General features: G+C 34.9%; 1 protein-coding gene and 1 long non-coding RNA gene across 3 annotated transcripts in view; one reads left to right on the top strand and one right to left on the bottom strand.

Moving 5' to 3' along the window:
* Window positions 1-1,286: 1,286 nt before the first annotated feature.
* The window catches only part of LOC118745677 (dihydropyrimidinase-like), an 84,268-nt gene continuing 61,272 nt past the window's right edge, over window positions 1,287-24,282 (bottom strand). The window contains exons 2-8 of one of the 2 annotated variants that reach the window (XM_036479251.1): window positions 8,296-8,359; window positions 8,136-8,230; window positions 7,880-8,070; window positions 7,516-7,790; window positions 7,311-7,457; window positions 1,905-2,143; window positions 1,287-1,375 (exon numbers count right to left, since the gene is read on the bottom strand). In XM_036479251.1, coding sequence (XP_036335144.1) covers window positions 1,372-1,375; window positions 1,905-2,143; window positions 7,311-7,457; window positions 7,516-7,790; window positions 7,880-8,070; window positions 8,136-8,230; window positions 8,296-8,343 — 999 coding nt within the window. In that variant the 5' untranslated portion in view covers window positions 8,344-8,359 and the 3' untranslated portion in view covers window positions 1,287-1,371. Of the gene's footprint in view, window positions 1,376-1,900; window positions 2,144-7,310; window positions 7,458-7,515; window positions 7,791-7,879; window positions 8,071-8,135; window positions 8,231-8,295; window positions 8,360-24,282 lie in introns of those variants that run through there. The other variant, XM_036479260.1, reaches the window with a different exon arrangement.
* LOC118745684 lies at window positions 10,414-11,284 on the top strand. The gene is made up of 2 exons (XR_004993682.1): window positions 10,414-11,153; window positions 11,240-11,284. It is a non-coding gene; the product is annotated as an uncharacterized LOC118745684 (long non-coding RNA).

Raw genomic sequence — 24,282 nt, 5'->3', positions numbered from 1 at the left:
TCACATGGAAACGTGGAATACTTTAAAGTTAATTTTCAAAAGCAATTTGTACTCTTTCTATTGCAGTCCCGATTCGCAATCATGATTTCTGAAAAGTGGCTAAACGTACATTCCGGGTGTCCAAATACTTATGTACATACATTTACATTTTAAATATGCACCAAATCGGGCCATGAATACGGGTTTCCCAAATAACTAGACTTCTGCGTCACCAATTGGGCAAGTTTTTTGTAGTTATTCCTTTTCATGGAAGTAATATTTGTTCTGAATATGTAACAAATCGGACCATAAATGCGGATTTTTCAAATATCTCGACCACCTAGCAGATTAATTCATCTTTCATATTGCATTTTCATTGAGTTCTTAGCTAAATTTGAAATGTCAAGTCTCTAGCTCATTGGAAATTGGTTGAAACTTGGTTGTAAAGAAATTACACTTAAGAAATCTGACACAATTTGGGCCACCTGACCACAGTTTAAGGGACATGTTTTTGTTGTTATAGCTGATTACTTAGCCCTACCTGTTACGAATAAACCGTCAATTATTGTTGTTAAGCTTAACTAACGGTAGGCCCAGGAAAAGTGCTGTTTCGACTGGGTCGGGGCTAGAGGGACCCGTCTGAAGTACTGTTTTGCGGCATGTATGTATGTAGCTTTAGGGGGCATTTAAGGATTTCCTTTGTCATATGAATTGGAACCAGGCTATGAGGAAATTATATATTTTTAACCGACCTCAAAAAATAGAAGAAGGGTATTAATTCATGGGAATATATCGTCACCTTAACTTAGTCAGACTTAGCATAGTATGGCTTGGAGGCGTAGATATGTATATACATATATTTTTTAACGAATATCTTTGGACAACGTGAACTTTTTTCGATAATTCTTCTTTTTGGCGGAGACGTCGTACCCCAAGGGTGGTTCCATAGTTCGTTAAGAAGTAACGGTATTCCTAAATTTTTATACATATAAGCATTGAGTCGGTTGTGTTTTTCGCTTAAAATTTACTTATTCTTTTTTGGGGATAACTACTTTCCGCTGTATAAAGGTAAACATAGATATTTGCTCAAAAAGTCTGGCAAGTAACCAACTCGAAAAAGTTCTATACAACTAAAAAGAAACACCCATTATTTATGACCATGAAATACTTACTACGCCAACGACTTCATCAATTGCCTTGGCGTTTCGGCCGATTCACGTATTGGTGGACTTGTAATGTAATACAAACGATCCTGCTGACGAACACCATTCATTGAGCGACCAATTGAGCTGGTCAAAGTCTCACCGAATACAACATAGCCGCTACGACGAGCGCGTCCAATAATTTCCGCAGATGATTTCGAAGTGATGCGCGTCACATAGAGCGGCGTTTTCATCTGCGTAGCCGCCATTCAAATGGCATTTAAGCGTTGATGGGTGAATATTTGCGGGTGGTTGGTTAGCATGTGTGTGAGTGAGCGTGAGAAAGAGAATACAAACAAAAAAATAGACAAAACCAAACGAGACAAACAAACAAACAAACAAAATGGTTAGGCAAATTACAAACAATTAAATGGGTTAATTGCAGCAGCGTATAATTAATGACATACATAAATATTGATTAGGCATAATTACGTACATATGCACATACGAACGATTTAAATTTCTATATAGACATGTGTTTAGTAAATGCCTATACATACATATTGATCATTAGATATTGAATGGGTGCTAAAATGTTACCGTTCCGAGGAAACGAGTTCTAAGCCAAAGTGCATGCAATGGTTGTATTAGTAACGTGCACTTTGAATCAAACAAATTGCAACAACAATTATGTAAGTGAGGTCAATTTAGTGAGGTTAACTCTTTTTCCAACTTTGTTAGTTTGTAATTAACCCTCCCTTCTGTACGCCCTTCAAAACTTACTTCGCCAAAAGCTTCATCATAAACTCGGGTGTTGTTCGATCGGGACGCAGCGGTGGACTGAGCACATGTGCCGCTGCATGTTGGAAGCATTCATGCCAATAGTGCGCGCCATCGGTGCCAAGCGCCGCAGCCAGAGTTTCACCGTAAATACCCTGATTCTTGTAGCGGTTGCGGGCACGGGCCACTTCAATGCCCGCCGATTTACTCATTACATGCACTACATACAATGGACAATCGGACTATGCGAGGTCGAGGAGGTACACGGGTTGTGGGATATTGGTTTGGAAGTGGTGTTTGATGCATCGGTTTGTATATTTGCATTGTGTAAATGTTGGGTGGTCGGGAGGTGTATGTGCAAAATGTAACAAGTACAAATAAAAATGGAAAATAAGAAAATAATAAAAAAATAGTAAAATTTTATATAAAAGTAAATAATAGAGGCTTAAATATGAGCAAAAAATTTTGAAAATTTAAACCAAAAACATCCATTGACCTGTATAGCTAACAAATGTACATATTTACACACGAAATTTAGCGGAAAAAGCCACACCTCTTTTAGGGAGAAATAAACCTCAAATTATTAATTTCGAACTATAATGAGAAGCGTATTAACTCAAAGCACTCCCATTTGTTACAAATGCAAAAATTCTCTTCTAAAGAAAGCTAACGGAAGGACTAAAGCTGATGTCAGATAAAACGCTTGCTTCGCGTTGGGTAACAGATTCGCTTTGACAGATAAGCTGCAGAGCGAAGCGAAAAGATGGCCAAATCCCATCTAGAACATTCGCGCTAGCGTTGGCGTTTGCGTTGATTTGACAGAACGCACGTTAAAAGTATGCTAGCTAAAATTAAGGCTTGGCAGCGAATGATTTGGCCTCTAAATCAACATATTAACAACAGATGCATAAATTAATATTTCTTATAAATAAATGCATGAAAAACGATATTTCTTGAATACATGTTATTAACAGGGAAAAATTATCCCACAATTTTATTTATCTGCTGAAGCTGACGAACGATGCACGCGAAAAGTTGTAAGTTGGCCATCTTTCTACTGCATTTGAGTGCATGTATTCATAGTCAGCTGCTGAAGCAACGCCATGCCAACGCGACACCAAAGTTCTATGTGGATGGGCCCTTAGCTCTTGGTGGAGGTCCGAACTTAGTACCCTTTGGAAACTGGTGAGAAAGTATTTTAACTAGCTAAGTGTGCGGATCTTCTAAAGATCCTAGAGATCTACAAGAAAGCCGTACGTAGTGAGAAAATAAAATCATGACGGAACCTCTGCAGTAGAATCGAGAGCTCCAGTGCGGCAACAAGGCTAAGGAAGGTCCTATCCAAGGGTTGTTTAACCCAGGGACTCATTAAAAGGGACGCTGGGGAGTGGACTCAATCTCTCAAAATATTATTACAGGCTCACTTCTCTGCGGTCGAGGATCCGGGTACTCCACCTCGCGCTACCTGCAATATGCATCACAGGAGACGGTAGCCGTGGAAGAGAATTGGAGTCGCCATCCAGACTGCTCCTTTAGCTCCTTTCCGTAGTATAAGTCTCTGGATAGCAGTTTTCCTGCGATGTTGCAGAAGCCGGGTCAGAAGACCAGGGGCTGGCTCTGTAACATTTTTGAAGGCTTTTATAAGCTGACCTACATTCCAACGAATAGGAGAACTTACTGTTGGTAAAAATGAGCACAAGTGGTCTGGCATACCCCAAGGCCCATTAGCCTAACATAATTTCTTCAAAAGGCCTGGGAGAGGTGAATAGATATATGCGTCAAATAAAACGTAGTGTGGTGCACGTTCTTAAAACCACAACATGCTTACATAAAAAGAAGATCTGTAGATACCGCCTTACACAATATTGTTAGACGAATTCGTGTTGCGTGTCTTCCTGGACATAGCGGGGGGGTTTTAACAATGTCGCAAAGCATGCCATTTTAAACGTAATGACGACGATAGGGGTTTTTTCTGTGATTTCGAATTGGATAAGCAGTGTATTGAATCGCAAAAGCGTTTGGACGCAGTGGCATAAAACGACCAAACCGGTTAATAGAGGTACGCGACAAGGGGGTATATTATCGCCGCTACTATGGTTTCTACATATGAGCCAAGCAATAAGGGAGAAAGTATTATCTTTGAGCAATCGAAGCAGGGTGACTCTCCAGCTGGAGCAAAGCGCCAATATCCTCGAAATAATACTTGGAGCAAGATATCGTGCCGCCTCAAGGTGAAGAAAAGGACAAAGAAGGCATCAGAGGCATTCTATGCGTGAAAAATAATGCTGGGCTACATATAGGGCCTATAGCCTTCTCGTTCATACTGCATCTTCACTGCCGATACTTTTCCGTGAGATATTGGTTTGGTGGACCGCAATGGAAAGGAAAACATTTCTTAAACAAACAGAAAGTATATACATATATGCTATCAATGATCGACACGATAGGGGCACTTAGATCTTCGCCAATGGCAGCACTTTACACCTTCTTGCATCTCTTGCCTGCGCGCCTATGAGCCAATAAAAAGGGTCAAATACTGCGGCTAGGCTGTATGCTACGGCCCAGTTTGTGTGTAGGTTCTAAGCGGACGGATTAACTACATGAACACGGATCTGCAATTTGGGACGAACCTCGAAGCCATTATAGTCTGGCTCGGTTATTGTATAGAGATCGGCCGGACTGCAGCATCGTAGCGAATAAATAGGTAAATCTGTATATCGACAGTCAGGCTGCGATAAAGCTCTACTATCGCACAGCACTTTCTCAAGAAGTTTGGCGGAGTGCAGGGCAGCTCTGGCTTTGCTTCATACTGATACAGCCGTACAATGTAGTGGGTTCCGGGAAACCGGCGTCACGGGCAACGAAGATACGGACAGGCTTGTCGAAGAAGGCGCTCTGTCGGAAATTATGCTGATGGAAGCAAGTACCGATTTACCACCAAATAGGGGCGGATCCAGCGAGGGGGAGGTTTTGGGGGATAAACTACGTATCAGTCAGTGGCGGACCCACGGGGAATGTCTTAGTACATAGACGCCATATTAAAACACACCCCGTGCGTCCGCCACTGACTGACACGTAGTTTAACACCCGAAGCACCAGCTGGATCCGCCACTGCCACCAAGCGATTATACAGAGTTCCACCTGTCCATGATCTGGAAGAAGCAGAAGGTGTGAACCAAAACACAATGCTGCAAAGTATTCGGGACTATGTGCATAGCGTATAACATAAAGCTAGGAAGCTTCTCCTATCTCTCAAAAGGGCAACGCACGCTTTTAAACTGGCTCTGGTGAATAATAAGATCCGTAGGATGCAGAAAGAAAGGAGTGACAGTGCAACACATCTGTCCATGCGAGTGTAATACCCTTAGCAGACAGCGGATTAATCTACTGGGAGCTTACATATGGCAGCTACTTATACATAAAAAAAATTGTTAAAAAATTAGCGTCGCATCGATTTATTCGTCATATCTTTGACAAATGGCCAACTCCCATCTTTTTACGCGCTTTGACAATCAGCGGGTTTAATATTTATTTTGTTTCGTCCAAATTTAAGTTTTCATGTAGAAACATAAAACTTAATTCTTCTTCTTCTTCTTTTTTGGCGCTGTAACCGCCTAAGCGATTTTGGCCGAGTTCAGCAAAGCACGCCAGTCGTTTCTCCTCTGTGCCAACTGACGCCAATTGGAAACGCCAAGTGAAGCCAAGTCCTTCTCCACCTGATCTTTCCATCGCAGTGGGGGCCTCCCTCTTCCTCTGCTACCATCAGCGGTTAATTACATTGCTGATATTTTTAAAGCAAAATATATAAAATCCCCAGCAATTTTGACGAGTAAAAAAGCAGTACAAAATTGTTTTCTTGGCATTGATTGTGGCATACCTTTTGCATCTGGCGCTTTGCTGATAAAGTTATAAATATCACGCAAAGCCGCAAAGTTTTATTTGGCAGCAGCTCTAGGCCTGAACGACATTTCCTTGATTTTTTTCAAGGCCTCCAAGTAGTTGTAGAAATTTTGGGTACTAAAAAGGCAGGGTATATTTTAAATGTAAACTTGTCAGTTCCAAACCAGATTATATTGGCATCTAAGCAAAGATCACTTCATTTTTTCTCGCTGGCCGTTTCGCTAAATTTCGGCTGGATATAGCTTTAGAGGGGAAGATTTATATCACGTGTATCAATCTTTTTGAGTTTCAGTATGATTATAAACTAATTTCTGACCACTATTACACTTCCTCAGCAAAATGTAGGACTTAAAAAACTTGTCAGTCAGGGCTTTGGGGATATGCTTTATATTAATAAGTTAACTTTTTCTAAATATCCGAGAATGAATTCTGTCCACACGACACCCTGTGCGACAGGTCGTATGAGTTACCTTCAGAATATTTTTTTTTTGATGCTCCCATAGAGTGTGGTTAGCGTATTTGCTCTTTTACCCCTTTTTTAATTAAACGATTATCCTAGCAGTGTTCGCATATAATACACTATCGTACATACATATCGCTAGCTTAGAGTAAAAAGTTTTTAAGTACATTTTTTTTTAATTTTACAGGAGAGTAAAAACCTTCTCATAGCCATTTTCTGCACGTATTTCGCAAAAGTTTAAACACAACACAAAGCAAAACAAACGGATACGATCTGTATTAAAAGATTTCGTATTATTTTGGCCTTGTCGGATTTTGGGTGCCTCTTTTATACTTAGCAAATTTTTCATTCATTGAATATAAACGAGAAAAAAATAAAGCAAGTTCTTTTATCTTTTTCGAAACAATGCATTTTTAATATCTCCAGCCTAATATATATCAAAATATGAAGTTTCATAAAAAGTGGACTTAGTAACTTTGCACTCTAAGCTAACGATATATATCCTATTTAGTGTTAAACACTTTAAGCTAGGTGAACCAACGTGTCGGATGGGCAATATTTTGTATTTTACTTTTAGCGAATATAACAATTAATTTTAATTCCCTAAATAAATAAATATGTGGTACTAAAGGCATTACATATTAACAGTAAGAAAAAAATTTTAATATGTATGTACATATAAAAAATATGTAAGTGCAAAAAAAGCTTTCAAATAAGTGATAAACGGTTTCATAAAAATTTCTCATGGACCCATTTGTACGGGTAAAAATAAAACTATATATAGATAATCTCATGCCATGACCATTTCTACAATTTGGATTTACAATAAATTCAAATGAAATATCATCATTCTCACAGAACTTAACCGATCCGTAATGTGTAAATATATACATACAAATGTATGTTTTATGTATGCGTTGTTTGTGTAGTGATTTGTTCAATATTTATCGCTACACATGTATGCGAACATTTAATGTTCAATAAATGCGTGTAACTGCGAGTACTTAAAACAAAATTATCAGTGCAGTCGAATTAACCAAACCACATACCTGATGTGCCAGAATACAGGCACGATTCACTGCTTCAGCTTCCACTTCCTCTTGCCGCGAGAGTTCATGACCCTCTGGACCAGTTATACCGGCGGCCAACAATTTTTGCACATTCTTAGCAATAATATCACCATTCTCAGCGTGCACCTAAAAAAAAATAAATGCTAGTTTAGCTAGGCATTGGCTAACAATTACAAGCAAATACCTGCGCCACACCATTCAGTGAACGTATACGCTCGAAAGCATCCAACAATTCGGAATCATTCAACTGATAGAGACCCTTGTAGGCCATGAACATTTTAAAAGAATTCACGCCCAACTCTTCGCACATAATTTTCATTTCCTCGGCCACAGATTTGGACCACCAAGTGATACCTACATGGAGCGCATAATCACAGCAAACTTTGGGGTCAGCCCAAGCGCGCCATTTGTCGTAGGCTTCAACCAGAGACTCGCCCTTGTCGGGTAGCACGAAGTCGACTGTGCATTAAAGTTGAATTACTCGTATGTACATATACTTTCTTTCTTTATTTTCATAATAGTATTTTGTGGTATTAAATAATACTCACTAATGGTGGTGGTGCCACCGGCTACAGCCGCTTTGGTGCCATGATAGAAATCATCTACTGCCACACAACCGCCGAATTTCAACTGCATATGGGTGTGTGGATCAATGCCACCAGGCAACACCAACTTATTAGCAGCATCCACTATGCGTACGCCACCGGGCACAACAATCTCAGAGGCGGGGCCCACAAATCTATTGAATATTTCAAAGGCACACATTAGCAATAAAAAAAAAACACTCTTATAATAAATAATTACTTGATTATGCCATCTTCAATGTAAATATCAGCCTTGAATGACTTGTCGTGATTTACGATGTGTCCATTCTTGATATAGACGCGATTCTGAGAGCTCTGAAATGTTGAAATATTGTTATTGAGAAGGAGTATCTACAACATTTTGCAGTAATTGTACTTACCTGCAAATGTATAGGCACCTTCTTGACGGGCTTTGGACTTGTCGCCATGTTGTTCAGAATTTACCTGAAAAACGAAAGGAAAAATTTATTTAGTTGAGTTAATTTTGAAAAACGAAGTAAAAAGTATTCAATATGTACATATGTACATTAGACTGCATCACAGAAAAAGTTGCAATTTTTCCACCGGGATTACAAAATTTATTATACTTGAAGACATCCACCAAAATATTTCGGAAAAATATTAATATTTAAGTGAGCTGGACAGATTTGAAAATACCCAAAAAAAAAGAGTTTTTTATGAATCAAAATATTTTTTTAAAGAAATTTTTGAAAAAAATCCATTCAGATGACAGAACAGATTAAGCTAAAAAAAATCTGCATAAAAATATTTAAAAATCTTTTCAACGGAATCGTAATAATAGATTTTTTATGCTTTTTTTTAACTTTTTTTTTAAGATTGATTAACGAAAACCTTGAATACCTGGGCCTAAACTATTTTGATTTAGACTTATGAGGTAGCAAGGTATTTTCTCACTCTTTTTATTTCTGTGCAAAAAAAAAAAGTCATTCGAGTCCCAATTTTTTTATGCAAATTTTTTAAGCTGGAACCGTTTAGTCATTTGAGGAGATTTTTTTCAAAAAAATCATAAGAAACTATTTTTAGTCATAAAAAAAACTCCATTGTTTTAGGTAATTTCAAATCGGTCCAGCTCGCTTAAGTCTTAGTATTTTTCCGATATATTTTATTGAAAGTCTTAAATATAATAGATTTTATAATTCCAATGGAAAAAGAGTACCGATTTTTTTTTTTTTTTGTATGGGGAGTGAAGCAGTCTTATGCAAATGGATAAGCTATGTATGATATTTTAAGTAGATTATTACTTACAAATAGCCCTATAAATACTAATGAACATCGTTTCGAAAGTTTGTACTTTTTGCTTATATTACGCTTGGGTATACCGGAATTTTCCCGATGTGCACATTGCGTGCCAACGCCCTATTTAATTTTTGCAAGCGTATATTTAACTTGCTATGTACATACATATCGTAATACTTTATTTAACTTATGAAAACAAAGATTTGACTTTAGAATACATATATGGCAATGCTCAAAAAAGTGGTCGAAATAAATCTTTTTTTACACCTCGTTCCTTTGGCTACCATATTGCAAAATTTATTTTGATACCCACTTTAAATTATTTAATTTAACTTGTTGATCAAATTGATTTTGAATTTCTAAACAGGTGGCAGGCCACTTTAAAAATATTTCTTAAATAAAGCTTTCTTAAATCTCTAATCTAAAATATTTTTGTTACTGTTGCCGATGATGTTATTATTTTCTTCTATAAAAAAAATATCCAACACATTTTCTAACTTTGTAAAAATCAACGATATTTTGCAGACACTTCAACCCAGAAAATGGTCTTGCAGAAACTTTATTAATTTTTTTCTAATTGTTAGACCATATCAATTCGTCACGTTTCTCCAAGCCGGAGACATGTAGTTTGGAATTTTTTTATCATGCAAGTTCGACCCATTCGCGAAAATGTTACTTGAATCTCTACTCAGAGCCAGCCACTATCACATTAGTTAGTAGTTAGAGTCCAAAACGAAATATTCTGGAACTAGTTACTTCAAATTACAATCGACTTTTTAATACAAAAGTAAAATTTTAATTTGTCCCATGCTCATAAATATTTGTATTTGGAAAGTGAGCAAACTAAAAGATAACTTTTATCATTATATGAACTGATAAGTGCGAAATAAAAGCGAAAAGCTAAACCATTCAATATTTGTATGTGTATTTATACTCTATATGTATATGTAAACTGTATTTATAAATCCAAGCCAATGGTAAATAATGTCTGATAGTAAAAGTGCGAATAATCAAAGGAGGCTAATTGAAGGCCCAAACAAACAACGTAACACCTCATTTGCATCGCCATGAAGTTGCAAAGGGGTCCATTTACGAATGTTTTAAATTTAACCACAAAACATTTGTTTCCAAACTAAGTACCCTTGAGAGTACTTCGTGGTTCAATGGAAAATCATTTGAGTATTCAATGCAACTTGACGGTTCAAGGCGTCGCGACACAGCGCAGGAGTCGAGTTCAGGTGAGTCACAACGGTAGTATGTATAAATACTAAACAATTGTAGGTAAATAGCGTCAAGTAGGCCTACGCCCATCTCATATACTGTTCACATACTGTAGCTATGCAGTAGCAAATCAACCCCAAAAAGCTTGGCATTTTATGCAGCATAGACGGAGCATAACCACGAAAGTCGATGGCGTCATCGAGCTAAGAGTTGTGGAGGTCGCTAAAATGCTGCTCTACTAAGTATGCTCCGACGCCCAAGACGACTGGATGTTTGTGGGGTAGGTATGACTCATCGCTCGAATATTAAATCTCAACGAGCGTAATGTATTTTCCGCAGTCTCTTGGCGAGTCGACAAATGCGCCATTATGACCACTTTTACGTGCTGATAGTAGTGGCACATGCATACTCGCAAGTCTACATAATATGTAGTCCTTGCTCGGATTTACTGTCTGCGTGCATATCGTAGTTGTCAGCGCCGGTCTCCAGTCATACTGGCGGCGGCACGCGACTCTTTGCACAGATGCCGACACGTGCAGCTGGTGATAAAAACCATTACATATGAGTACATATCTTAAAAGGGGTGAGGATGCAGATACATATTCAAGGGATGGAGTTGCCCAAAGGCAGCGAGGTGGTGCGTTGCAGTTTTGGCAGCTTGTGGCCGCAAGCCAACACAACCAAAGACAATCAACCCTTGGCATCGATTTTGTGTTTCATAAAACCACAACAATTCTTCATAAATAGATTGAAGTGTTAAGTAATGACCATTTTAAGCTTTAAGAAAAAAAGAGCAAAAATAGCTTAAATACTAAGTACTAATGAACTCTTTACCCGATATTGTAGTCTAGCCAAATTGGCATTGAAGTACTAAATTAATGCACCGTCGGTGAAAAAATACGCATTAGAGAGCTAAAAATGTCCTGAATTACTTATAAGAATGGTCAAATATAGATCGGTGCCGAATATAGTGGAAAAAATCCAGGACTAAAGTGAGCGAAACGCAGATTTTATTGCGGATTTCGACATCGTAAGTTTTTGAAAAAATATTATAAAAAAATGTTCTGCAAATTTTCATTACAATATTGCACTTTTTATTACACTCTTCAGAAAACAATTTAGTACGCAGCTTTTTAGCCCATTTAATTTTAGTACAATAAAGTGTAAGTTTGAGGTAGCTAGGACTTACCATTGATTTTTGGCAATTTTTTCCCCATAAGGAATTCATGGTTTTATAGAAAAAAGGACAAAAATCCGACATTTAAAACTGTTGAAAAATGTTTCATTCATACATATTTCAAGTGCAGTCTGCATGCCTGTTAAGATATGTAAACATATCCCAGTATTTGCAAGGGTCAGCCCCAGTCTTGAAAGAGATGCGCACGTGACTCACGGTGTCAAAGCGCACGCCACAAATAGGAGGAGAAGCTCGGCCTAACACTAACACATTGTGTAAAAGCCAACCTTTTATTAATTTAATTGCCTTTTCCTTAAACTTGAGGCCTTTTACTCGATTTAATCGACCACCATTTTAAGAAAAAGCAATTGCTTAGTTTTTATGCATACGGGCCATACAAAATACATTGGGCGACAAGAGAAAAGCGTGAATAACTTTCCTCTCGATGCGTTGCCGGAAATATTTTTTCTGCAAATAATTACTAGTAGAACGTACAACAATATTAGCCCAAAACGCGATTTTAAAGACATTGAGATGTCAGTAATATTTAAAAAAAAAAAACATTGTTAAATTTTATAAACAAAAAAATGTATGGTCTAAAAAAATAAAAATTAGAAGAAAACACCATCATTCTCAAATGTTTAAAATATGCGCAAAATCGATATTACCTATCACGAGAAAGCAATTAAAATCTAAACAATTTCGAAAAATGTTAAAATAGCTATAACTTCCAAAATAATTCGAATTTCGAAAAATTGCGAAACTTGTATTTTTCTTTTATCGTTGGGAGCATAAACAGATAATTGCACAAAAAAAGCTCGACCCTCGAAAAAATGGTGGACCACTGCACAAATTTTTACTCTTTTTCTTATTTCAAATCTTGAAAATTCATAAGGCGATGAAAAGTTCATCCATGAATAATTAATTATCTTTATCTGATTATTTTATTCGCCTTTCTCTGTCTTCGGTTCTACCAAAGGTTTATGCAAATGCTCCAAAAATGTGTGGTTGTTCTATCCTGTCTGCTTTATTGAACTTTTTGTCTATTTATGTACATACTTTCATGCATATTTGGAAATGGCTTAAGCACAGGAAATGTGTTTACTATATGTATTTTCATTACTAATTCACTATGATTCACTCTGATGACGGTGTTGAAAAATTAATTAAATAGGATTAACAAGCCATAAAAAATGCAATGCGCTTCCGTTAATCTATAAGATTTGTGGTTTAGCACGCACCAAGCGTATAATGTATATGTATGTAAATATAAAAAAATTCATTTTTAAAGTACATACAGTACGCCCTCGGAAAAAGCAGGCGAAAAAATTGGGGCAACCGATAAAAATAAGGTTGTTGCAATAGCCGAGTTACAAAAGTATTGAGCCTTAAATGAAAAACATTGTTGTGCTTGAAAAACACCAAAGATGCATATTCTAAAAAGAAAGGGCCCACCCTTGGCATGTACAAAAGCTTAAATTTTTGCCACCTATATAAAAATTACTATCCTCTATACACAGTGTAAAGGAAAGTCGAGATATTTTGACCACGCAGAATTCAAAAACTACTGAACGGATTTATACGAGATTTTTTTTTAAATAATCTGTATCGATTGGAATATTATCTTGAGTACTTTTAATCCTATAGGGTTGCCACCTGTCTAAAAAATTATTAGATCGGCACTGTTCGTTGGATTACAAGAAATGAGGTGTCAAATAAAAGGGTTCGGCTTTTAGATGTTCAATAATGTATTGCTTTTTGAGTAGGGTTGCCACTTTTTAAAAATTATAAGATCTTCACCTTTTGTTGGACTAAAATCTGAGGTACCAAGTGAAAGAATATGGTCTCTGCATGTGGAATAAGTTTTTATTTTTTGTTTGAGTGGGGGTGCACGAGGGCATTTTTTGTTAATGACATTAGATTTACACAGTCCATTCAACTTAAAAAAATTAGGCGTCAAAGGAAAAGGCTTGACCTTCCGCTTTGCAGTAAGGTTTTATTTTTCGAAAAGGGTTGCAACCTGTGCGAAAAATTAAAAAATGTGGGCTGTTCGTTAGATTACAAGAAATGAGGTGTCAAATGAAAGAGCTTGGCCTCCAGATGCGCAATTATGTATTATTTTTTAGTAGGGTTGCAACCTGTTTAGTTGTCAATCGCATTTTATTTGCCCACAATGATTAACGTCCTGAAAATTTGTTATTTTATGTCCAGCTCAACCATTCAACCAGCTCAACGGATTTATTAATGTTTTCTGCAAATGTGTATTTTTCCTATTATTTGGCTATATCTTGGTTTATTTTGCAGTTAAGGATAGGCGTATACAATTCAAAGGAAAGACTTAACTTAAGAGAGAGTTATTTGTCTGATTTACTAAAAACTGACAAACAACGTTCAATGCTCTACTAATTGCTTGGACTAAATGCGGGACTTGACCGTAGGTTCATTTTATTATTTTTTAAAAAGCTATCCAATTTATGCGAACTACTAGAGGGACCACCATCGACCACAGATGACCATAACAGAATCAATATGCCTACACACACATACATGTACAAACATATGTATATCAGTATATATAGGAACATGCCTTTTTACTATGTATGAACATTAGGGTGGTCCAAAAAGATTAAAGTGGGGATTTTAATGCTCTCACCTCCTAGGATTGCTCCATATCGGAAAAAATATACCCCTATTTTTTGTTTTGAAATCGAAAACTATTAACAGGTCGCTCAAGGCGCTTAAAGTTTTCCATGTATTTTATATGGGAAAAAACAACTTTTCGTCGAAATGGTATAGAATTCTTGAAAATAAATATTTTTCGATCGGTAAAGTCAGGTTCTCTTCAGGAGACTTTCAATAGTAATACCCAATGGTTTATTTAACCATTTTTAAATACTAACAATTTTTTATTGGTCCCCTCATTGCATTTTTCGGGGTTTTTGGCGGACCTATAAATTATAGTTACTAAATTATGAGTGACAACATCAAGGCGGACGCCACAAATTGGAGGAGAAGCTCGGCCAAACACTAACATATGTGTAAGCGCCAATCTATTATTATTATGAAAAAATGGTTAAATAAACACTAGGGTAGTATTATTGGGAATCTCTTGCAGAGAAACAGGGTTTTCTGATCGAGTAATATTGATTTTAAGAATTCTATACCATTTAAACGAAAAGTTCTTTTTTCCCATATAAAATACAAGGAAAACTTTGAGCGCTTTGAGAGACCTCTAAATATTTTTTGATTTCAAAATAAAAAATAGGGGTATATTTTTCCGGTATGGAAGAATCCTAGGGGGTGAGAGCATACAAATTCCGACTTTACTTTTTCACATGCATTTTTGGACCACCCTAATGAACATGCAATAAAACGAGTCTAGCCATTCATAAAATGAACAACCGCTATGAAGTAATATGCTAATATTCATCATGCTAATATGTAATATGTATGTATAAATAGTATGAATGTATGTATGTATCCATTTTTCCATAGACACCTTTCTATGAATAGACCCACCGATCCACCATCAAATGGTGTGGTCGCAAAAGTGTTGGAAATTAAATGGCCCACAACAAAAACAACTAAAAACACTTAACTTCCATCACTTCCTGTGTTTTGTGCGCAAAATCGACGGAGGTATGTAGGTATGCATACGCGAGTATGTGAACAATGTAAAAAAGTACCTATTGAGTGGTTTTTTGTTAAAATTTTTTTTATTTTTTTTTTGTAATTTTTCTCACTTCTTTTCAAGAAAATGTGCCTGTAGCACACCATAAATTTATACTGTTGGTGGCTTACTGCCATAACCACCGACTGTCCGCTGTGCTGCCGGTTTTCTTGTAGGCCTTAAATAAATCTAACGATAGCTGACATTTATGGCAATCGACGTTGTTTATACTTGACGTTGGTGCAACTGTTTGCCGTGCAAGTGTATTGTTATATGAAGTACACTGAGGGAAATAATGCATAGTAAAAATGTATACTTTATATTCGCTTACATAAATTGAATATTTACCACTAGACAGTACTTTCGTTGAAGTTTATAGTAAGATCAACTACGTTTCTGATTGATTTTAATATTTTTACCCTCAGTGTATGTACATACATATGTATGTGTGTACTATGTAGTGACCTCCAGGAAATCGAAGTGTTACAAACTTGCAAAAATACATTTATTTTAAATCACATGAAATTTTTCATCTGTTTTAACTAGTATCAATTTCGGCTAGGCAAGGGAACATTTAATAATTGTATATGGAATTTGGTACTCAGACTTATCAGAACGAAAGGGATGATGGAAAATCGTTCTAAAATACATCACACTCCTACCTTGCCGGAAATACAAACAACGAAAATGAGAAGACTTATCAGACCGTTAAAATGTAAAACAACAAGGAGAAAGGAGGAAAAAAGGAGGAGGTTATCAATTCGTCGTAATTTTTTTTTTATGTATGTTACCGCATAACTTTTGGACCACATTAACCGATTCCTATAATTCTAATTTAAGGGGAAGTTGTTACCTCAGAGGGGTCCCATACTAATTTGCTCTAGATCCAATCATAGGATCAGGAAAAAATTTACGGTACTCTTAAATTTGTATATGAGAAGTCGGTTGTGTTTTTCGCTAAAAAAATACTTGTTTAATAAAAAGTTCTATAAACACAAGATGAGTTTTAATGTTCATTTTTCTCGATTTCCGAGATGGTGATTTTTCACGATTGCCAATTTTTTTTTAATATTTCCGAATACCGAAAAAATTAACTGAAGGGTCATTCCATGTAAAAGAGGAAAACGACATAAATATAAATATGCCCTAATTATCACTATTTCAGTAGTAACCTCTTCTTAAATGACTACATTTCATTTATCTGTTGAAAGAAATTAAAAAAATACGAAGAAGTTGCAATTTTTGTCTATGGAAACATTTATTTCATGCATAATTACTTTACACCAGTCTCAAGGAGAGGTCCCACCAGTTACAACTAAAAATATTTTTTTATATTTTTATGAAGATTATATAAACCTAATTTTTTATTGAAAATAAAAGCGCATAATTCATATTTTACGACGCAAAAACATAGTTCGTGTTTTGGCTAAAATTCACCTTTGAGTGCACAAGGGTAAAATGAGAATTCTTTTCAGTGTCCCACCAGTCTCATTCAAATGATAGTAACATATAACTAAGAAATCGTTTGGTATCAAGTATTCGTACATTGCAAGTAATTTTATGTCAAACATATCTAACTCTTAACGTCCTCAAATCCTACAAAGAAATATAGTGAGCAATCTTTTCATAAAACATTTTAACACCTCAGCTCATAGTGGGTCTTTCTGACCCTTATTTTGAAGAAGCGTAAATTCGTTAAAATTTCAGTTAAAGAGTTACAATTCTTTAGAAAAGTTCTTAGCAAGAAATTTTACAAAATGCTCCTAATGAAGAGTGAAAAAGTAGATTAGGCCATGTCTGTTTGCCGACGGTCTGTCTGTCCGTCCGTATACACGACAACTCGATGTATGTTGCCCTTTATCCAAGGTAGGTTGGTACTGAGAATGGGCACACTCGGGCGGGAACAACATCCACCTCCCATGTAACGGTGTTTTCGGAAAATGCAAAAACTAGGATATTTCTAGATCCAAATTGTGGAAAATCAGTATGTAAAGTAGAATTTTGGCATAACTTAAAACACTCCTTCTGATAAAATGCTATATCTCAGTATCGGCTTCACCAACCCCCACCAAACTCGGTACGAAAATTGCTTAGAAATTTGTGAAAATTTTCGAAATATGGCCATAACCACGACTAACTCCCATATAACGGCGCCGCTCACCTATGCCTACATGCATAAATTTATCTCGGTAACCGCTTTATCGATATCTACCAAACTTGGTTTAATAATTTCACTAAGTCTAAATATGGATATTATCGAAAATTTTCGAAATCGGTAAAATAAACACTCCTGGGGGGTGATTCTGTAACCAGTTAGCGACAAGTTTCGGATGGATATCGCACTTGTCAAATCACACGTCAACAAAACCGATACCGATTCGAAAATTGTCGCTAACTGGCTACAGAATCTGCCCCCTGATTATCATGTGAATGTAGTTCAGAGAAAGGCGATATATAATACATGCGCCGCACAGTGTGGTTTGTAAACACTCAAGCGAATTATCGTATTTCGAAACAATAACATTTTGATATTAATCAAAATGAGTTTGAAATGTCATTAAGACACAATTACTTTTTGACATTAAAAAATATGACCGAAATAGTGTTCTTCGAAAAAAGTGCAAAAACTTTCGGATTTCTTAAAAAATATATATATCTAATGTTCTATTATACTAATCGTATAGGTTTGGAGACGAGAAACATCATCCCACTTTTGAAAAAAAAACATTGACTTCTCTATTTAAAAATTGCAATATTTATTGCATTTTTTATAATTTCCTTGCAGCTATGCTTCCTCGTCACGATTTTACATAACTCGAAGAACAAGTTGTTGCAGTACTATTTAACATCTTTATTTTGAGCCATGGAGCCAGAAGTCCCTATTCGCAGCTGATTCAAATAAGCAATTTAATGTGGTTGCAGTTTTGCCACAGTCTTAGTTGGATTCCATAATAATTCTACGGATTTTTTCTGAAATGCATACATGCGTAGTTACTTGTTTTAAAAAGTGCAGCAAAGGTTTACATTAAAATAAAAAATAAATAAAATGATCTTAACTTTCTTCAACAAATATCACAGACAAAAAAGAGTTTTCACTTCCGAAGTGTCCAATTTCCTACAGGGTATTTATAACAAGAAATTCCGAATCCCACATAGTGCATAGTGACACATTAGTACATCGTATGTATGACAATAATGCAACTTGCTACAAAAAGTTGATAGTCTCGATTACGTCTGCATATTTATTGAAATTTAAAGTTCTTTCGAATCTGTTAATGTGTGTTCAGGTGATTGTAATACAACTTGACAAAACCAATAGCACGACCAACGGCCTAGCGCGCCAGTAACCTCAAAACAATTAATTATGCGCACAAATGCATTGTATGACAGTTTTTGCCTGCATTTGTAAATACCTACTCTGTTCTGATTTCAAAAGCATTTCCGTTCCACTTGTTGTTGGGTTTGAAATATTATGTTTTTATACATACCTACATATGTTCTTATGTAAGATATGCATTTCATGCTTACTTTGTGTCTGTAATTATTTGTAAAAAATTTTGTAACACCCAAATATGCATATGAATGTATGTTTGTGTATTTATGTATATATATCCTGCTGTGCAGGTTGTAGGATTTACTTTTACATATATATGTATATCTGCAAATTTTCTCTTTTATTTTTACTTCAATGGCTATCATTTCGTTATCGCAAATGATGCCTTAATTTTGAAATTGCACGCTTTTATTATGACGTTTGTCTATCAATCATATTATCCCCATCATTATTATAAGTTAACTTTGCTCTAATTTAATAATGCGAAAAAAGTGTTTTTTTTTGTGATTCACCCGAACCCATTACTGCCTAAATCAATGCAATTGTGTCGAGTTCACGGCAACTAAAAACATCAGCATAATTGGATTAAGAGTTAAACTCACAGCTCAAAACCCATATTACCAGTACTTACTGATTTGTACACAGTGTTGGGGAAACCACACAACGAGCACCACAAGGCGAACAATGTAAGGGGGCGAATTAATGACACTGCAGTCATTGTGTCAACTGGTGGTGTAGTGCATATTTCGTACACACATAAGCCTGGCGATACACATACTATATAAATTAATGCATTCCCCCACTTAATCATTCACTTGCATTTTCACAGTTATTTTAAGTAATTTAGCGCGTGCATTCTTGGCATCGCCAAACGAAATGAATTTTAATTGTAGTTGATCATCACTTTGGCCGCTTCTTTACGGTTGCTGAATATGCATCTGTACATATGTATTTATGTAGCGTTCATAATAAACATATGTCGCTCATTCATTGACAAATTAACACTTTTTTTATTACATAATTTATATTATTTTTTATAAAAATATGTATATTTAGTTCATTCTTTAACAAACCCCCTATATATAAATCCAAGTTTCAAACTTTGTATACAAATTAAAAAAATCAACAAAGTTTCATCAAAATTTCACACTTTTTATACATACATACAAATTTATTAAAGTTAAGTGCAAGTTTAAAGTGGCTGGGAAAGTGCGAAATTTAAATGAAATTTTATTAATTTTTGTAGAAAGTTTGAAACTTAGATTTATATGTTTTTTTGTTACAGAATGAAGTATGTTTTTATAAAAAAAAAAAAATATTTTAATTAAATAATAAAAAATGGTAAAAATTTTTCAGTATATAAGTGTCGTATAGTAAGAGAAAAAGTTGGATTTTAGCAAGCCCAAAAGAACAACTAGGTAGCACAGGTACATATACATATGTAGGATCAAGCTACGATCGGTGGTAACGTGATCTTTTTATGTGGGATCGATATAGGCAGCTGAGGAGGGAAGCAATACGTCCTATTAAATCGTTTAGTCGGGTAAAAGACAAACAATTTCTAACTTGGCTAATTAATGTGCGAAACTGTTTTAATTTTTTTATTTAGTCAACCATCCACATAAATTTAATGTACTATATACATAAGCAAACTGGTCTAGATTCATAATACTGTTAGCAAAACGTTTCGTTTGATGACCAATTAAATGGATGCTAAAATTTATTTAAAAGTATGCATAGATGCCAACGGAAGTATGTTTGTGTACATCGACACGATTATTGTGCTTATTAGCAAATAACCCACAGCGACGATAATTATAATTGTTTTAACAAAAGCGAGCTTGGATCTACACATAAAAATACTCGTGTGTTATTTTCATCTATATCAAAGGTATGTATATATGTACATATACATATATGTATGTGCATTAGGCATATGACTTTTATCTAAAATTAAATACATATACCTATGAAGTGAGGATAATGACTGATGAAAAACCAACAAAAATTTGGTAAAAAAATTTGGAGAAAAACATTTTTACTAATACAACACATATACACACATGGAAAATTCTGCGTTTTAAATTCTTCCAAAAACTCGATGTTTAACAATTTACTAAATATATCTCAACATAAGTTTTCGAAAACAAATTACAAAAAATTGTTGATTATCACAAAATAAACCATCTCGTCATAAAGAAATATATTTTAAAAATAGTTCTTGAAAAAGCCCCATTTTTTTGAACCATGTTTTTTATAGAGAATTAAACAAGGATTACGATGGTATAGTTTTAAATACCTAATTTACTGGTCTTCACTATGCAAATCAACTTCAAAAGGTTCTACTTTTAATAGCTAAATTAGGACAATCTTGACCACCTTATATATGGAAATATTAAGCCCGATTCCTAGCTTTAAAATGGTGTTAAGATGAAATCTCTACGATAAGCTGAACCCGAGATATAAGGATTTGAAGAAGTACATGATTAGTCAGAATCACGAAAAAATGCAAACTTTGTATCATATCTCCAAAAAAAAAAAGAAGAAGAAAATTGCTCGATCTCGTGTTAGCTTATTTCATGTATATATTCGCGAAACCATGGGCCAAATATAGTAAAATTACGTTTTTAGTTTTTCTCTCTGACGTCAGTAATTTAAAAATGATTTAAAAAATTCAGAGAAATGTTCTTATAGAAGAAGTATGGATATAAAATTAATGAGAAAATCCTGTGGAATTTAAACAGATTCAAGTTTCTGGTGCAGAAGGGCTGGTAAATATTGAAAATGTCATTTTAAAATGTTATCCTTGAAATTTCGCAATATTAGTTTTTAAAAAAATTATATTGTGACAACGCCATCCCGAAAATCTCGGGATCGGAAAAAGCCGAGAAATTAACATCTCTAGTTTTTATACAGTAAACATTTTTTTTCAGAGTCCCCTGCGGAAAGTTTTTTGAGGAATTTTGACGAAAACAATAATTTTGTTTGTTTTCCACCATTCCGCATCCACTCCTCATAGGTATTATTAATTTAGAGAAAAGTCATATCCCTAATATACATACATCCGTATATGTGTATCACAAATCCAAACATACATACATACATACATAGTTTTGCCGGCCGGTAGTCTTATTGATCAGGTTGCGTGACAGCAAAGCATTAACGCTTTCATGTAAAATTAACGTACATATTTAAGCAATTGAAACCTTATTAAATTTACGATGCTTGAAATACTTTGAAGTTCAAGTTTGCAGATTTTTTTAGTTCAATTGTATTCGTTTTTTATAATATCATATACTATTTGGCATAGTTACAACAAAGTAAAGAGTAGGAAATTTGTGCACCAAACTTTTACATAAATTGTTTTCGAGTATAGTGGGTGTTCAACAATCTTATGGATTTAGTTTAATATTTTTAATTTAATCGAATTAGTACCAAGCCTTTTATTTTATTTACTTATTTCTCTTCTAGTTTGAATTGAATGAAGAAGACAAACTCTAGTCCTAATTACCCATTGCATCTCTTCTATAAAGCCTCGGTATCTATTTGCAAATGTATACCAATGTATTGTATTATAAGTATAGTATAACGACTTGTTTTACTGCGTTTTAAGTTAAGTATTTACATAAGTTAAATACTTTGTTGAGAGATATCGCTTAAAACTATAAAAAGTTCCAACCAAATACGCCGAAGCTTTGTATTAATGCATTGCTGACGTAGTTTATTACGTAAAGTTGTGAATATTTATACATATTCCTTGATGCAGGTATGCAAAACATATGTATATGTACATACCCAGCAGAAAAAAATTATCAATTGATAAAAAATAACCCAGTTTTAGTTAGCTTTTTTGCGGGATTTCTATAAAATATATAACCCGTAGTTAGCTACAAAAAGCTAACTTGAAACTAGTTGACAAGTAATGCAGGAGTAATGAAGGAGATTATTTTCTTTAAACGCATTTCTATTTAAATATCCTGCACTTTGCAAATGCTTCTTCGAATTGAGGACAAATAAAAGGAAGATCGAAATTTCATATTATCATTTTGAAGTTATGTCTGACGGAGTTGGAATATGGGACCACCTACAGGAGAATATGTAAACAAATATGAAATGTAATAAAATAAATAAAAATATAAAAAATATATTATGTTTTTCCTATTGATACTTTATGTCCAAAAGTAGCCAGTTACAAGTTAGTTACATCAAATGCAGGGGTAACCACCCTTGATTATTTCGCGACTATCGCCATTCAAATATAGTTAGCTTTCGTCAAAGAATATATAGAGATAATTAATGACTTTTAGCTCCTTTCTAATCAACTTAAAGTTAGCTTATAGTTAGATCCATTTCCTGCAGGGTATGTATGTATGTACATATGTATATGCACACAAATGTATGTACATATGTACGCAGGCTTGTGAATTATTTGAATGACTAACGACTGCTCACAGAATGCACTTGCTGCAGTCATCCAACGTTTGAAAATGATATAATCTCCATTAAAGTCTATGGGTGGGCGGCACCGCAGGCCAATACCGCAACTGAATGTGTCAGTTTGACACATAAAAATTTACATACATATGCATGTACATAAAAATACTGTGCACAAAGCATGATGAACAATTTCAAAAAAAGTATGTAGACTATCAATTTTCCTTGTTTTTTTTTTGCTGTGAGAATAAAATGCAATTTTGCAAATTTCGAATTTTGCAGACATGCATACATACATACATAAATATGTAGTGTATAATAACGCTATTGTGCATCAAAGTAGTACATTCGTAAAGAGGCTTGTATGTACATACATACATATGTATGTATGTTGAAAATATGCATACAAGATGCTTCTCTGCATATACACTCCGCCTCATTTGAATATCGCCATTCTTCAAGAACCAGGCTTATAGCTTTAGTTTTAGGCATATTAGACGATTTGTTTTAGTAATTTTGAAGAATGATCAATTTTGAAGAAGGTGATGCAAATGAGGAAAGTATTCGTACCTTGGCTACTTTGGTTTATGTTCAAATTTGTATAAACCAAAAAACGAACCGTTGCCTAAAAGTAAAGTTATAGGTATCACTTGAAAAAAAATAAAATAAATAAAAAAACTGAGTACATGTAGTCCCTAAGCGCAGAGGAAGTGAAAAAAATTCTAGAAGGGAAGAAGTGGCAATTTATTTTCTAATATAATAAGTCGTATTTTTTTGTATTCCTCTTATTTATAACAAACTGCTTAGTTAAGTTATTGCTATTTGAAAAATTATGTTAGTATTAATCTCAATCTACATTTTGAAGGGACGTGACGTGACGTTTTTTTTTAATAGACCCCCACTTTTTAATTTTTTGTTTCTTAATTTTCCCCACTTTTTAATTTTTCTTTTATTAAATATAGTAATACCATGTTTGTTTACTATCTGACAATTTTTTCACAACGTATAGAGTATGAAATAAAGAAGCATATCCTCGCCATTTTTGGAAATTTTAGTCAGCATTTTGAACCAAACCCCTATATACCTATGTTATTCGACGCGCTGAATGCGAATCCGAGGTCTGTTATCCACCACCACGTCAGGTTCTAGGCAATTTGAAGGTCAAGTAGGGAAAAATTCATTGAATAAATGTGAAAATTCAATAAAATTCTTTTTAACTTGACCTTAAGATAACCTTGGCGTGACCTCTAAACGGCCTTGAAGAATCAAGGGAT

The sequence above is a fragment of the Rhagoletis pomonella genome, unplaced genomic scaffold, assembly GCF_013731165.1.
Source record: "Rhagoletis pomonella isolate Grant_MI unplaced genomic scaffold, Rhpom_1.0 Rhpom_scaffold_00001, whole genome shotgun sequence".
NCBI lineage: Eukaryota > Metazoa > Arthropoda > Insecta > Diptera > Tephritidae > Rhagoletis > Rhagoletis pomonella.
This window is presented reverse-complemented; position numbering and strand designations above follow the sequence as displayed.